This window comes from Halictus rubicundus, chromosome 7 (assembly GCF_050948215.1).
Source record: "Halictus rubicundus isolate RS-2024b chromosome 7, iyHalRubi1_principal, whole genome shotgun sequence".
NCBI lineage: Eukaryota > Metazoa > Arthropoda > Insecta > Hymenoptera > Halictidae > Halictus > Halictus rubicundus.
In genome coordinates, this window is record NC_135155.1 from 11,799,539 (window position 1) to 11,816,919 (window position 17,381).

General features: G+C 44.6%; 1 protein-coding gene across 1 annotated transcript; it reads left to right on the top strand.

The window, feature by feature from the left end:
* The first annotated feature begins 5,280 nt into the window (after nucleotides 1-5,280).
* LOC143355396 (uncharacterized) lies at nucleotides 5,281-11,248 on the top strand. Its single transcript, XM_076790175.1, has 4 exons — nucleotides 5,281-5,542; nucleotides 8,390-8,604; nucleotides 9,205-9,480; nucleotides 10,366-11,248. Exons 1-4 carry the CDS (start codon nucleotides 5,295-5,297, stop codon nucleotides 10,857-10,859), a joined length of 1,233 nt encoding a protein of 410 aa, XP_076646290.1. The 5' UTR covers nucleotides 5,281-5,294; the 3' UTR covers nucleotides 10,860-11,248.
* The last annotated feature ends 6,133 nt before the right edge of the window (nucleotides 11,249-17,381 follow it).

Consider the following 17,381-nt stretch of genomic DNA (forward strand, 5'->3'; position numbering starts at 1 on the left):
GGAGTGCTTTCCATACTTTTTTTTTTACTTTTCCCGGTCTCGTGCTTGATTTGACGCTCTCGAACGGACGGTATCGACCAGATTTTCTAATAGTTATTTTGCAGCAGGATTTTTCAACCTTTCTCTGGTTTCGCAACCATTGTTTTACGGTTTCGTTCAATGGGTGCTCCGTTTTGTTCAATTGTCTCTATTGTGAACATTGTTTTCTTAAAAATGAATAGACAGAAGAAATTGTTAAGTAGTATTTAAGGCTCTGAGGAGAAGGTTTGTGAAGAGAATAGTGGACGGATAACCTCGGTACGCGAACGGGAGATAATATCTTCGAGATCCGTCGACTGGAACTACAACCAGCAGCGAACTAACAGGTAAGCGAAGGTAACTTCGGCGACTTCCGGTTGACGAGCAAGTAAACGTCGCCGGCATGAAATGAACGTTCCGCCCGCGATAGTGTATCGCGTCTCGACTCGAACAGTATAAAAACGTACAATAGCTCTCGATAGCTCGTGCCTGCTCGGCCGTAGGTACGCGCGCGTCATCTCCCAAATGGATTTCGCCATTGTTACCGGGGGCTGTGTGGCCCGCTTTGTGTACACTGCCGCTCAAAAGTATCTGAACACTTGTCATTTTTATATATTAATATTACCGAACAATATGTACTATCCGAGTAGCCGAACAGCTACCGACATAGTTCACCAACCACTCGAGCTTAAAGCAGAATTTTTCTTCTGGAATTTTTCGCATATTCCTTACCACGACTCACACGTCGATGTACGCATTCTCTACGAAGAAGCGTTAACCTACTTACGTTGAAAAAATCTATTTACTTTAGATAGAAATCTATTAATTTAATGTATACAGGGTGTCCCACGTAACAGTTTTCACGATTTTTTAAGTACTTGCGATAATCCGACAAAAAATATTTTCAACAAAAGTTCGGAAAACATTTTTTTTATAGTATTCGCAAGGTCACCTTCATTTTTTTACATGGCACTTTTTATTTTTGACTTAACAGTATTATAGCCCGTGTCAAGACGAATTCAAAGACCTAGTATACCATGACATTGGGATGACCTTGAAGGCGAAGAAATGAAAATTTCAACAAAACACAACAATCTGTTTGAATGGGCGATAATAACTTGTGTTTATCATTGAGACTCTATATTAAATTTGCAATTTGAACGTTGAGATAGTGTTAGTATGTCTGTGACAAAGTATTTCGACGGAAAAGTGTCTAAACTGTGGCCTAGTACAACTGATACAACTTCTTAAGAGCCAGGGGTGGTCACGTGACTGTTTCAGAGTCAGCAGGACGGTAACAGCTGTTGAGGCAGGTGAAACCATTTTTCGCCTATTTTTGTCGGTAACGTGGTCACTCTACCTTATCGCGAATCTACGGAGTCCGCTGAAAGAATCATTCGACCGATCAGCTACTACTTGTAACAGTTAAGAAAATGTCCACGTACCTATACTTTCGAACGGAACTGTATCTCCCTCCCCCTTCTCCGTAAGCATTGTCTCGAACCGTGCAGCATTCTTCGGAATCGTTACATCCGATTAATCTCGAAATTTCGAGGAAGGAACCCGCTCAGACCGTGGCCTCGACCCTCCATTTCATCCAGGTTCTCAAGGATGAGGAGAATCTCGAGAAAAAGCTGGCAGGGGCCAGCTTGAATAGAACGTTTTTCGAATGGAGCCCTGTTCTTCGAGCAACTGCTGCACGAATTTTCTTAGTTGCGCGAGAGTCTCGCGCGAAAAAGGCGCACTCTCCATTACGGCTGATCGTTCGCGCGAGCCGAAGTGGATCAAAGGTGCGCCGCGGAAGCTCCCAATCGTCAAATGGATTTCGCTATTTATACCGAGGCGACGCGACCGGTTATGCTCCCCTCCTGCTCCTCCTCGAGCCCCATTCTTATTTCCGTGAAACACTCGGATAGAACCGTGTCGGCCCCTCCGATTCCCGATAATGCTCCCTAACGATCGATTTGATTCTTTTTGCGGACGGTCGAATAACTTTCGGACTGCTCGAGCAAGCAAAAGGGTTCGTTTGATTATATCTGAACGCTCGGCGTGATTCCGAGAGCGCCGAGACAAAAGAGCGGCTTGATTCCCATGTTGCAGCCGGGGGAAGTCGGGTCTTGTGCCAGAAATAGGGTGTCTTTGTGCAAATCGGTTTCGGTGCATTGTTTTAAGGAAATCGGGGCAAAGAAAGAATTTGTTTCCAAACGGTTCTTTGTTGTGCAAACAATCTGTTCAGCGTAGAAGTTTACTCTTTCCGGTTTCGGAATGAAATAGCGATTTTATAAAATAAACGTTCGAGAACGTTTAAGAAATAACTATGGTCGATGGGAACTGTGTAAAAATCGAGGAGAGTCGTGTCGGCACGGTAAACCGTTTGTCGCGTTTTAGTTTATTGTTCTGCGGCACACGAGCTGGACCAACAGTATTGAATTCTCAATACGGCTTCGCTGCGTCCCATTAGAGTGATTTCTACGTAACGGGTTGCCAGGGCTTCCTTTCGCATCGGTTCCGAGCCGCGTTTCAATTTTATCCGAAATTACCAATTAACCCTTCCGGCGCTGCAGAGTAGTTTTATGCGAATTCACTTGTGTAGCCTTCATGCGAATCGGGCTGTTAATAGCTCCGCTATACGATCTCACGTTTAGCAATCGAGGGATCCATTCAACTGATTCATTTACTTATATATCACGGTACAGGTCTATCGGAAACTCGGTAAATTAATTTTTGTGGGTCGTTGATTCAGACTCGTCGATACATTATTCTTGCACTTGTATATAAAGAATATAATCGCGTTGATCGACATTGACGAAAACTTTATTCAAAAATAAAGTTTGATAGACAAAAATTCAAGGTAAGATCTTAACCCCTTGCACTACTATTTATTTTGTGATTACAGTCATTAGAAATTCTTCGTCGTTCAGAATTTCATAGGAAGAGAAGATAGTTAATATTTATTGTATGTCTTCTCCAAAGGATATACAGGGTGTTCGCGATAATTTGTCCGAGCTTGTCTTTTCAAAACATGAACAATGACAATTCATATGTTGAATCTATTTCTTTTATTTCTGCCCTCGTATGACCCTGAAGACCATAGTATACTACATGTTTGAACCTGTCTCAATGTCCGTTTTCATTTGGCGTAAACAAATATGTGGCATACCATTAAAAAGAAAGCGAAGGGACCTGTGTTTCTAGAAAAATATTAAAAATACAAACAAATTTAGATACGCTATCATAGTGCTAGTAAAATATACTACGACTACCTCCTTTTCGGTTTTTTTCTAATGTTTATCCTTTACGAAAAGATCGCTGATACAAATTATCGCGAACACCCTGTATATATCATCTACAACAAAATAGAATTTTATTTCGGTTCAAATGAAATTAATAACCTATATATTTATTAGACTCGAGGGCAAGAGGTTGAAGATCAGCTTTGCACAAAATGGTGTATCAAGAATCTGCAATAGTATTTCTTGATCAGAACGCTTCGTGGCATTTGCATCCTAAAATCGGACATTTCACATGCAACAACCTAATATGTAGATCGCCGACAATTTTCCACGTCCGAGTGGCAAAATTCCCGTTCGACCGAGCAGGTGCCGTCAACGTCGGGCTGTTTCGAAACGAAATTATGGTTATCGTTGGCCCAGAACGTCGCGTCGGAGCCGCGTCGGCAGACCGGAAGCACGCCACCGGGCCAACAGGTTTCTGCTGCTCGCTAGCTGCGCTCCCAACTCTTTGAATCGAAGACAATAAAAAAAAAAAAAAAAAAAAATGAACTCTCCGGGCGAAGCATTCGGGTTTCGAGGAATTCTCGAATTGTGTTCCCAGCATGGACGGTCGTGAGTGGTAGATGCACGGTCCCCGTGGGAGAAAGACGCGGGCGCATGGCGTGGCGCGAGCGGCGCGGCGTGTAACAACCGTCGTAACTTCTCGCTCATCGCGTATTCCAGTCAGCAGTTTCGGAAGAGCGGGTAACGTCCAATCCGGAGCCGAAACTGGGTCAACATTTGCTCGCCAATCGGAGAAAAGAACGAAATACGTCCACAAGAACCGACCCGATCCGACCGCCCTTGCGATGTCGAACGAGACTCGGTCAGATGGGCTCCTCGGCTGTCGATCTGGTATCCGGGACTTCGATATTTTCGATCCGTTTCGGGGATCGACATCATCTCCCGTCTCTTACAAATTACCTCGTCCTGTCTTCGATGCGGTTCCCAGTCAGTTTTCCGTATTGTTTCCTTCAACGCGAGAACCGGATCGGTGCACCGAGCGAGAAAACCGATACGCGTCGATCGAAATTGCGTGACTTCTAGTTTCGGTATTTCAATGAAACTCGCCAGCTCCGACGCTCATACTATTGCCTTCAAATCGTATTAATATACGAATGATTCTACTGCGAATACTTTCTGCAAAATGAAAATTGTTTGCATATACTGCCTCAAGTTGCACCTACTCATTCTTGTCGCAGGCAGTGTGCCGGACCGAGACTTGTTCCCCCACTCCAGTTTCCCCTTCTACCGCGCTATTCCTCAAGTTTCCGACGCGTTTCCCCTCTGTCACGCATACTCCGGGGTGCTGACAGAGAGAGGGTAACGTTTCCTCCTCGATTTGAGCTCCTTCCCCTCATCTGGCGACTTTGGGAGGCTCACGAGCCACAAGCGAGTCCTCTTCACACTCCTGACCCGATATTATGGGATTCAGTGTCGCCAGAAGAGTCCAAAACTGGACTCTTTTTCCTCTCCTCCATTTCCCCCTCCACTATCCCATTCCACCACCATGAGCACACTCCAACATCCCCCACTAAGACCGTAGACTGGTCACGTGACGTGCCGCGTGGTGCCTGCGCGATTGAGGCGACGCTGGCGTTTAGAATTGTACTATCGTCCAGGTACGATAAGCGGTAATAACCTAAAACTTGCGACATGTTATGTTATTGTTGCGTCCCCATCGCGCACGCGCAACGTGTCAAACATTACTCTGGTCATCGGAGAGGGGGTACACTGTACTCCCCTCGATTTTCTCGATCTGGCGACACTGATAGGATTGCATGCCGAACAGAATGTTTTTCGTTCGCGGCAAACAACTACGAATCGACGCGAACGACTTTTCCAATGGCTTGCCGTGCGATATTCTTCGCAATGTTTCACCTGTGCGCGGTGCAAAGGTGTTGCTCGGCACAGAACGAGGAGTCTCAGGTGGCAGGTAGCACGACAGAGTTAGCGAGAGAGGAGGCGGACGGGATGGAGGAGGATCTCGATGTGACGGTGGCTATGACGGAACAGGTTATGGATCCCAACGTAAAAATAACGATCGTGCCGGACGTGGACGAGACCGGGGACGACTGGGACGCGAGCTGGGACGCGAACAGGGTTATCCGGGACGTCGCGTACTACATCCGGGCGCACAAATTCCAGGACTTCGATCGGCGTTATTACAAGAAGCTCGAGGACTCGCCGAGCAGACTTTACGAGGAGTTCCCGAGGAAGCCTTTAAGATCTTTGCATTGGGAAGTGCGCAGGTATTGCGTTCCGTCCGTGGCCGATCCACGATCCCCGGATCCTCCGATTCCTAAACGCTTTGTCGACCGGCCGCTCGATTATTCCATAACCGAGCCGAACATATACGCTCCGCGCTGTGCACCCTGCAACCCCACCCCGTCGCCCGTAGTGCTTCAGAATTCGCCGGGTTTCGTCAACGTACCGACAATAACGGCGACCTTTATTACCATGAAAAAGCGGGACTCGTTAACCATTCAACGGCTCCCGGTTGCTCTTTAATTAGTTCCTTTTGTGCGGCACCTTGTTTATTTTAACTTCTACGCCGGACAACGACCTATTGTAAGCGAATATCGGCGTTCCGTTGAACGGTGCCGCCATTTCTTACAAAGATGGCCAGAGTACCGATTTTCGAGGCATGGATCACCTAGCACAGGCCTCGGCAACTTGCGATCAGTGTCGCCTGATGAGGGGAGGGAATCGAGGGGAAAAAGTTACGGAGTGTGCACGACAGAGACGAAACGCGTCACGTGACCGGACAGAAGCGTGGGGGAATAGCGCGGTAGAAGGGGAAATTGGAGTGGGGGAACAAGTCTTGATCTGTGACGACACTGCTGGCGAATCGCGAGCCACAGAAGACTCCTCTCCCCACTCATGAGATATCCTACCAAACTCCTGCGGAGTGTACTGTGCGTGCCGCACAAGAAGTGTCGTGAAAGGAATGCGGGACTGATTGGTCAGAGTGGAAGGGGCACGCCTCCAGCAGCTCTATTGGCTAAAGCGGTTGCACATACTATGTAGCGTGTGACGTCAAAGCCTAAGCACACTGGAGCGTCAACGGTGGGGATTGGCGGAGCGAGTGTCCCCTTTGTCCTTGTGCCGTCCCAAGAGACTTCTTGTGAGGCACGGACAGTATACGCATTATGTTCGCAGTCACGCTAGGCAAAGCATGAAATAGTTGATAGTGGAGGATGTGAAGGAGAAGTTGCCCGGGCCTGATCGAACGTCACCATCACAATTCTTTTCGATATTAGCAGATCGTCGATTTTGGTTTTTATTATTTGGAAACAACTTAAATTTAATTATTTCTGTATCTTTCTCACAAAGACGCAATATTACAGGAAATGCACGTTGTGCGATGCAGAGATGAGAAAAATTTGACTCCGACAACGAATGGGAAATAAAAAGGAGGAAATAAGATTTTATTTGCCGGTAATGAATAGATGGCGGGTCTTTGTCTAAGATAATAATTGTTTGCATTGATTGACATTTTCTTTCTTCTTTGAATTATTTTATTAAGCTGAAACTAATACACCGATGTCCTTAAATTTTTTTCAGTATGCACAGCTTGAAATTGTTCGTATCCATTTGCATCGTGAGTGCATAAAATCCGCAGTCTAGTAACGAACGAACATGTAACCGAGCGGGTATTTTCACTAATGAGAATTAATTCTCGTTGTTCGAGAGATGCCACGATTTGTGGAATTTCGTTGTCGAGTCTCGGCTTTCATTGTGTTTTAAAGCGCACCTGCGCGCTTTCGGAGGCGATAAGGTTACGTTTCATAATTCAACAGTGTAAATTGACCGGCTGCCCGATTTGATCGATCATCAATATATTCCGGAAGACATGAATTATTACGGCCGGCTACGGGTAAAATAAGAACAACCTTGTGTGTGTGTGTCTAACATTTTTCACTTAAAATTGGATTGAAACCTCGATCCGGCACGGAACGTTTATATCCTCTTCTAGAGGCAGTCGGGATGTGTACCACGTGACGGATGTTCGACCCGATAGCGCGTGACTCTAAAATCTAAAAATCGAGATCGAGATCGAGAGGAGCGCGTATCAAGAGGCATTCGAAGATTAATTTCCAGACCCCTTCCCGGAAGGAGTTTTCAATTTTCGAGAGCTCAAATTGAAGCTAGAAATGTGTATGATCGCAATTTTCAAATAACCGCGATCTCATTCAAAAAATCTCGAGAAACAAGAATCAAAAGGTAGAAATTCCTTAAAATTGGTTTTTCTGCAGTGTCTCGTAGAGATTTTTTAGTTTTCACGATCGGATGTAAAAGCTGGAAGAAAGCACTCTTCGATAGGGTGGTTGCAATTTGAAAATAAACACGATTCCACGTCGGAAATTTTGAAAATCTCGATCGATTGGTCGCGAGAATCAAGGTTCAAATTAATTCCTCGATGACGTTTCTTAAACTGCCCGCGTCGCTCTCCGAGTGTTCGGTTTCCGAAAATGAATGTTGGAAGAGTGCAGCTCGTGCTAGATTCATAGCGATTTGAAAATACGGTCCCGCGGTTAAAATTGAAAAATTTCAATAAATTGCCCCGGGTAAATAGAACAGGAGCGGGAAAGGTAGCTAAATTTAATTTTTCGATGGCTTCCAGAGGAGTCTTTTTAATTTTCGAGAGCGCAAACTAAAGTTTAAAGTACACACTTCACGATAGATTGGCTGCAATTTTAGAATAAAAATAATCTCATACCAGCGAGCCAAAAATTGCGATCGATTGCATCGCGAGGCAAGAGTAAACAGTAAAGGATTTCGTCAAATTGACTTTTGGATGGCTTCCAATATAGCGATTCAAATGTTTGGAAACGTAAGTTCGAGCCGAGAGAACACGCATCAAGATAAATCCATTAAAGTTAATTACAATCTCATGTCGAAAATGAAAAAGAATGTCGATTAATTGTCTCTCGGAAAAAAAAACTACATGCATAAATGCTGAAAATAATTCCCGCGGAGTTTTTCATTTTCCAGAGCGCGAATTATAAGGTCGGGAGGATGTTCTTTGCGATGGACGGGTGGTAATTGAAAAATAATGACACCCTGGTGTTGCAAACCTAAATGATCGATTACAGATACTGCGAGGCGAGTTTCGTCGAGTGTCTGAAGTATCTCGAAAAAAACGTTAAGCTCGCAGGCCTGAGGCGAGAGGACGACACCGCCACGATCATGAAAGAGCAGAATTGGAACCTGGTGCACAATAGTAAGCAGGTCCTGGCCGCTCAAAAGGACTGTCAAGCCGCTCAGAAGCGTGACAGACTAACCGCGGTTCCCTTCCAAGGTCCGATAGGCAAGTGCCCTTATCCCCTTCCGGGATACTTCAATCAAGGATCCCCGAGTTAACGATCAATATCCCAACAACGCCCGCTTTCACAGCCTTTCGATCTCTCCTCTCTGCTCCCCGCCTTCGAAGCATTCTTACACATTCTTTGCATGTTCTTTCGATACCCCTCAATTCGTTCAAAAAGTATTCGTGAACTTGAACAAGAGAAGAAGAAGCATTAAAAAACCTTCTCTTCATTCTTCCCTTGGTCGCCATGCACAGCCAAGCACAATTAGACAAGTGTAGCTCTGAATATAAAAATTTTCTGTGAACTTGAACGAGAGAAGAAGAAGCATTAAAAAACCTTCTCTTCATTCTCCCCTTGGTCGCCATGCACAGCCAAGCACAATTAGAGAAGTGTAGCTCTGAATATAAAAATTTTCTGTGAACTTGAACCAGAGAAGAAGAAGCATTAAAAAACCTTCTCTTCATTCTTCCCTTGGTTGCCATGCAAAGCCAAGCACAATTAGACAAGTGTAGGTCTGAATATAACAATTTTCTGTGAACTTGAAGAAGAGACGAAGAAATAAGGTTTAAACAATTCCGCGATTGTTTCGATTGTTCCAGAACGGTTCCAGTGGCGGACGACTGTGAGCTACTACATGTGCTGGTACACGATGTTAGGCGTCCCAGAGCTGAGCATTTTCGGCGAGGCCTGCGACAATCATGCGAACTGCGAGGTCAACGGTGGGAACGGTGATCCGCGGGCCGACGACACCAAACCGTATGCCTGCGCGCTTTACAGTTTCTGTCCCGATCACTGCTGTCCCATGAGGCAAATCATACACATGTCGGATTGCTATCGCTCGCCGCGAAACCCCTGCCACGATGGGAACACGGCATGTGCGTAGAAATCAACTACCGATTTTCTCTCTCTCTCTCTCTCTCTCTCTCTCCATCTCCCGTCCTAAGAGGATTGCTTCCGTTTTCCGAGCCAAACACCTCGGCTAATTTCGTTCCGGAATATTGCGTTTCATCGGCCATGAAACACGCTGTTATCGCGGCGTCTGCTATTCCTCGCCGCGATATTTATCAATTATGCGCTCCGCTTAACGACCCGCCGCCGCGCCTGTTAACGTCTACCAGCTCTGCGGTAACAAATTTCTTTGCTTGTTCCGACGTTTCTCACGATTCCGTCGACGCCTTGCGACGAATCCAATAGACCGTGTTGCGTTTCCAGCGAGGAGCCCGATTCAGTGCTGAATTTTCGGGAAATTGTTATTCCGAATCGGTGCCAGATTTTGCCTAACGACGTTATTCCGATTCGGTGCTGCAGGATTTCGAGTAACATTGTTACTCTGAGTCAATTACATTTTACATCTTGCATTAAATAAAAGAGCTTCTTCAACACCGGTGACTCAAATGAACTTCTTCAATTCTTATTATGTTCAATCGTGAACGTGTTAAAATAATCCGAATCGTCATTTGTTGAAAACGATAGCGAAGAACAGCAAGATGAAATGCAATAACAACTTGTCGAAAATGAGCAGAGAAATGAACAGTGAAAATATGCTGGTCAAATACAGTGTGTCCCACGAACTCTGTCCACTTGAATATCTTGGTTATTTCAAACGGTACGAGAAAATGTCACTTACAGAAGTCGTAGGGTTTAAGAAACAACATATAAATGAGTTCGTGGGACACAGTGTATGCGTTGAAATAGCACGGATATTTCAAGTGGACAATGAATAGAAAATAGATGTTTATAAAAATTTTGCTGGTTCACAGCTAGGAAAGAGTGCACTCTGAATCGCCAAGATAATCAGGAGTTGCTCAGTCTGGTGGCGAATCAAATAAACGTAAGCTGCGACTGTCGGGAAAAAGGATACGAATGGTCGTCCAGATACGGGATCTGCGTGGACGTGAACGAATGCACACGTAGCACGCATGATTGTTCCTCGGAAGACGGCGAGATGTGCATCAACATGCCCGGCAGCTACAAGTGCGTCTGCAAGTTCGGCTACATGCACGAACCGGGACAGAGCGCGTGCACCGTCAGCACCGAGCTGAGAGACGTTCTAACTATGCCGAAGCCCGAGGAAAACGACACGAGAACCAAGAGCATCATCGAGACGATCATCGACGAGGTTACGAGGTCGACCAGTAATTGCCTCGAGATCGATTCCTCCTTGCTTCGTGGAATTGTGTTCTTCGGCTCGTACGAATTATCGACTGTTTTATTTGTTGTCGGTTCCGATTTATTTACGCTACTTTTACGGTAATGAGATCGAGCACACCGTGCTTTTCATACGATACGGTTTTTCCGCCCGTGCGAGGCGGTAAACAGTTTTATTTTATCGTTAGCGTAACACGGAAGCGGATAGCGCCGATTCATGCTCAGAGTGTCCGTGGCCTTTACTTACGCACGATACAGATATGTGATACAGTGTGCTGCTGCGATCATAGTCTGCTTTTAAAGACGATGAATTGCCTAATATTTTTCTGTTTCTAGACTGAGTGAATCGTGTAGTTTCTTTCCGTTTGTAGACTCTGCAAAGTGTCTGATTTCCTTCTGTTTCTAAACGCTGTAAATTCTCGGATTTCTTTCTGCTCCCACGTATTGTAAAATGTACAATTTCTTTCTGTTTCGAAACGTTATAAAAAGTATGATTTCTTTCTCTTCCCTCGGATCGACGTAGAGTTAATTATTAGGTGTTATTGAAATACTAATATTATATATTATATTATGAAATACTAATATTAGTGAAATGCTAATTGTTGATTTAAAGAGCAAAGATATTGATCAAGCGTCGTCGTAAGATCTGTTTTGCAACTATTTCGAAGTGCACGAGGGGGCCATGGAACGAATATTAAGACCATCGAAATTATTCTTCGAAGCGGGCATAATGTTACGTCAATTTCGGCAAACTGCGACGTGGAAATTTGTGCATGTTACAATTCAAGTTTTAATCTCGCGCGTAACAGTGCGATTCCGTGTGTTCCGTACGCTATCGCGAATGGCCCATCTCGACGGTTATTTGCGCCAGTATGGGAGGAACCACGATCTCCTACGGCTTTCGGTATTTAGCGTAATAGGCACGGATAGAAACGGTTAACGTTTAGCGCCCCTTCGTTTCTAGACATTCCGCGAATCTCATTCTTGAATGGCGACTCAAAAGTGCCTCTAAAAATGGCGAACGGAATACCTGAATATTACGATGTCGGACGATCCGCTTTGCAGATTACATTTGTTCCTAATGTTTCAAACAACCACTGTAATTTCTTGCTGACGAATACACTCGCCGAAACACAAACAATCGTTATATCTTTATAACGAGTATACTCGTCGAAAGATCAAACAATTCATATATATTGATGACGAATCGAAAGCACAAACACTCGTTACATATCGACGACGAGTAAACTCGCCGAGGCACACACCATTGTTACATCTTGATAACGAGTATATTTGCTGGGGGAAGTAAATTGTCCTTATATTGATGACGAGTATACTCGTCGCAAGCACAAACAATTTTTATATATTGGTGACGAGTAAACTCGTTCAGACACACACAACTGTTACATCTTGATAACGAGTATACTTGTTGGGGGAAGTAAACTGTCATTATATTTATGACGAGCATACTCGTCGAAAGCACAAACAGTCGTTACATATCGATGACGAGTAAACTCGTCGAGGCACACACAACTGTTACATCTTGATAACGAGTATACTTGTTGGGGGAAGCAAATTGTCATTATATTGATGACGAGTATACTCGTCGAAAGCACAAACAATTTTTATATATCGATGACGAGTAAACTCGTCGAGGCACACACAACTGTTACATCTTGATAACGAGTATACTTGTTGTGGGAAGCAAATTGTCATTATATTGATGACGAGTATACTCGTCGCAAGCACAAACAATTTTTATATATTGATGACGAGTAAACTCGTCGAGGCACACACAACTGTTACATCTTGATAACGAGTATACTTATTGGGGGAAGTAGATTGATATTATATTGATGACGAGTATACTCGTCGGAAGCAAAAGCAATTGAAACTCCTGGATGACGAGTATACTCGTGACGCACAGCAAAGAGGTTAATGAACGTTTACAGTTCTACGAACGTTTAAGGAGAATGTTACCTGCAGGACAGCTTAGTTACCAATGGTTAAACTACAGCATACACAACGAAGCTGACGCGAATCCCAAACGAGTAAACGAGTTTAAAAAGGAAAATCGATTTGGCGATGGGTGGTTTTCCTCGAGAGGAAGGTGGAGGGTGTCCCGGCGAGTCCGAGTCCAGCGATATTAGGAAAGCGTTCAAATTCTAAGAGCGAACCACTCTCGAATGGCATCTGCACCACCTTTCCGGGCCACTAATGGCTCGGAAAGGGTCGATCTTTCAGCGGCGACTCTTATATCGCGTTTCGCCCATTCAGAATCAAGTCCACGCTCGGGAAAAGGATCGCGAGCCGTGTCGCGTGATAAAGCGATTTAGACCCCGTAGACCTTGCTAAACAGAGAAAAAGGGAGGGACAGAGAGAAAGGAGGACACTTTAAGGAATTAGGCAGGTGATGCGTAGGCGGGTCTAAGGACGGTCGTTACTTTTGTACGTCGCCATTAGCCCTCTCTGTCAAAGAGAGACAAGCCGGGTACCGACGTGAAAGCGGGCCGTTCATTTCCCGCGTAAACCGTTTCGAACCGATTCGAACCGATTCCAGAAATTCTCTCTCTCTCTCTCTCTCTCTCTCTCTCGTGTCTTTCAGCAATTCGGGACCGCTTGACCTCTACTCCGACTCTGACCGACTGAAAGCGGTGTTGATTTTTTGGGGAAACGAAGAGCTCTTCTTAAGAGATTTAATCCGAGTATATGTCCTTTCGACTAGCTTCCTCCGTGTTCGAGTCTCTAAGTTACAACGCTGCTCGCTCGTGCTCGGATCTCTTTCGAGTTGGACAAATTCTCTTTGGAAATGCTGACTATTCTGTCGAGGAGCGACCTATTTACGAGTAGACACGATCTAGACGCTCCACGGTTAGCTATTCAACTGATCTAGCTTGTCCAAGTTGCTTCCATCCAGCGCGGAAATCGATTCTCCGGATCGATTGTACTATTCGCAAGAATAAACATTAAATACAGACATTGCAAGATGGCGGAACATTTGCGAATAGACAACACTTGGATTGAAGCACATTGTTTACATTTTGAATTGACTCGGTTCGATTGCTTTAATAATAAAGAAAATATCCTATTACGTAGCATTCACAATGAATTTATATTCTTTCACCTTGTTAACGTTTATGACCTTGAACGACCTTGAATGACTATATCGTCGAAATTGTCTCGAGAAGGGCTGCAACCGTAGGAGTTCAAAAATATGTGGTTCCATTAATAAAAAAAAGAGATGACCTTCATATCTACTTGACGCCTCCACCTATCAAAAAACTATTAACATCGGATAATCAGCCCCTCGATACCAAATAATTTTGGCCTGATGCGTTTTTTCCTGTCACCAATAGGAACCCAGTTATTCAGGTGGCCGGTATTAAGTGGCTCACCCTGTATACGCTAATGATGCAAGTGGGTTAATTTCAATATAATGAACAGATCACGGATTTTATGCATTTACGACGAGAACGAGTGACCGCAATTTAAAACGGCAGACAAACCGAAAGAGTTTAAGTCTATCAGTGCAATGTTTGTTAACCTACTAAAACTATTGGAAGAGCAAAGAAATTCCAAAGTAGTTTCCGTTTCTTGTATTCGTTTACATGTAGCTCTTCCGGTTCCGTGATTGCGACCGATTAGAGGATCTTGGCCCTGTACGACCCGGAAAAAGCAGTATTTCAGTCGAAACGATTAGACGTTTCCTGTTTTCTTTTACGAGCCGAGCCGAGCCGATTCGGCGCGCGGCGCGGTGCGGCGTCCACGCGTTACGGCACGCGATCGCTCGCTGGAAGCAACGATCTCACTTTCGATTCGACCCGGCGAGCGAGTTGCATAATCGAGACCAACGACGCGACGCGACTTACGCGAATCGCGTTGGTGTTCGTTCGATCGCGACTGTGGATCCTCACGCAAGCTTCCGTCTCCATAAGTTATTTTACAGAAATCGGTACGGCGTGGAAAGTGTGTTCGCGTTGCCGACCAGAAACTTTCGGCTGTTGGAAACGGATTTGTTATTGCTTTTCGCGGAACGTGACATTCCTCGATGCTGAATTACAGCGCGAGACCGCTTGGGTGCCAACGTGTTCGTATTCGTTAACGATGAACGATTAAGTTTTTACATTGGTAAATATCATTTTTGTGTGCGGACTCGAGTCGGTTCTGCCAGTGAGTCAGTCCTAGGTGCATTTCAGCACTTTTTCGAATTCGAGCTGGTCGAATTCGGATTTTGCAGATGCGTTCGCAAGTACAGGGATAAGTAACTGCGAGCGAAATGAGAAATAGTGTCCGCGCACGCATTATTCAGCTTATTTATCGTTTTTGCCGAGCCGGCATCGTTGACCGGGCGAAATGAGATGCCCTCGTTTAGAGCGCAATTACGGGCTGCAACGAATTGCAGCTGAAAATGCTCGGCCGCTGCGCCGCGCTGCGCCGCGCCGGGCGCGGAGCACGAGTGTCCCGTAAATCAGATATTTTGCTTTCGCAACCGAGTCAATGATACGTCGTTGCGATATTTTCTCCGTTATATCGTTTTCATGGTAATGTCGCGTCGCCCGTCGCATCGGCGCGCTTATTAATTTACGGTAATTAACTCGCACAGCCCGCCGTTTTGTCCAGCTGGCTAGTTGTTCACGATCCTTCCGCGGAAATCCTGAAAAATTCATCGATTCGACGATTTCTCCTTATCGTCGCAGAAAATCCAGCCACTCGGACAGCTGATGGACCGTTTTACTCGAAAACATCAGAGTATTGCAAATTTACTCGACATCCACTACCTAGAAATATATTTGTAAAAGCTACTAGACGTAAAAATATAATATGAGCACTAGACGTCAACGTAGACGCCAGTGAGCGTCCTAGTATATTCTAGTATATTCTAGTATATTCTAGTATATTCTAGTATATTCCTGCATATTCTGTTATATTCTAGTATATTCTGGTAAATTCTGGTATATTCTGGTATATTCTAGTATATTCTGGTATATTCTGGTATATTCCGGTTTATTCTGGTATATTCTAGTATATTCTGGAATATTCTGGTATATTCTAGTATATTCTGGTATATTCTGGTACATTCCGGTTTATTCTGGTATATTCTGGCATATTCTGGTTTATTCTGGTATATTCTGGTATATTCTAGTATATTCTGGTATATTAGAGTATATTGTGGTATATTCTGGTATATTCTAGTATATTCTGGAATATTCTGATATATTCCGGCATATTCTGATATATTCTAGTATATTCTGATACAATCTGGTATATTCTAGTACTATGGCGTCTACGTTCAAAAGAGTCGCAGAAATCCTAAATTCAGTTTGAACTTGAAAACCACAAAATTGCAACTTCGTTGGAACCAGCGTGGTCAGATGAGGGGAAGGAGCACGGATTGAGGGGAAAAACTTTACCCCCTCTCTGCCGGTACCGGATTAGTCACGTGACATTGTGATGCAGACACGACAGAGGCGGAACGCGTCACGTGACGGGATCGTGGCGGAAGCGTGGGGGAATAGCGCGCTGGAAGGGGAAATCAGAGAAACAAGTCTCGATCTGGCGACTATGGTTGAGAACAGAATGAATAGAATGAATTTCATTTAGCAGAAAAAAAATTGGAATTGGTTTGACAGGCGAGATTTTTCCGTCTGACCGTGTAAAATCGATCGGCGAACGATTTTCTATTTGGCCCGGTTAAATAACGGCGCCGTTTTCTAATCTCGTTCGGTCCTTGTCCGAACACGCCGGCGTTCTATTAAGTAGCGATCGATATCGACTCCGGCGCCCCCCATCAGAATTGCAAATCCTAAAACCGCTTACGGTAATTGCGACAGCGATCCTGGAGTCCTCCGCTCTGTAACGAATATCGTCCTATTCATAATCGGCGACGCGTGCATTTCGGAATTATTTAATAACGGCAAGGATCGGTGATTTTAGAACAGAGCTGCCGGGAATCTGTTTAGCAAATATAGTGACTCATATGCTCCCCTGTAGAAAGTTGTTACGTACATATATATTTATCCGCAATGCGCGTGAGTTATTATACACCGCGTTGCAATTAACACTTTGCTTACCGAGAACCTGTTCGAGGGCTTCTAAATGGCTGTGCTGTGTAAAAAGGATCTAAACAATTTCTCTCTCCATAGCAATTTCAAGAGAAAGTCTCATTTCCACTCGCCAAGCAGAATTTTTATTCGCATTCAAACCAAAAAGTCTCTAGGGCTGATCAGTACAATGAATTCTCGATATATGTCAACAACAAAGCTCTTTTGCCAGCGTCATATATCGTCCAGGAGACATGCCCGAGCCGTGTTATGTTTACACTCCTCGGCGTCCGAGGCCTCTCGAGCTTCCCCCGGTAGTGGGGATAATTCCGTGCCGTTTATCATCCAGGCGTTGACGACATATATAAAGAAATCACTGTAGACTGAGGAGTTTACGCATCTATGATAAGAACGAGTCGGTGCAATTAAACGCAACCTTTTGAAATAATTAAAGTAAGACAGAACTTTTTGCTTGGCTTCTATCGTTACTAATTGATGCAGAGAATTTTCCGTAATGATCCGTAGAGAAAGTTGACGATACTAGTGCTTCGTCTTTTCGAGAACGCCGGAGGCCTTTCTGCCGATGT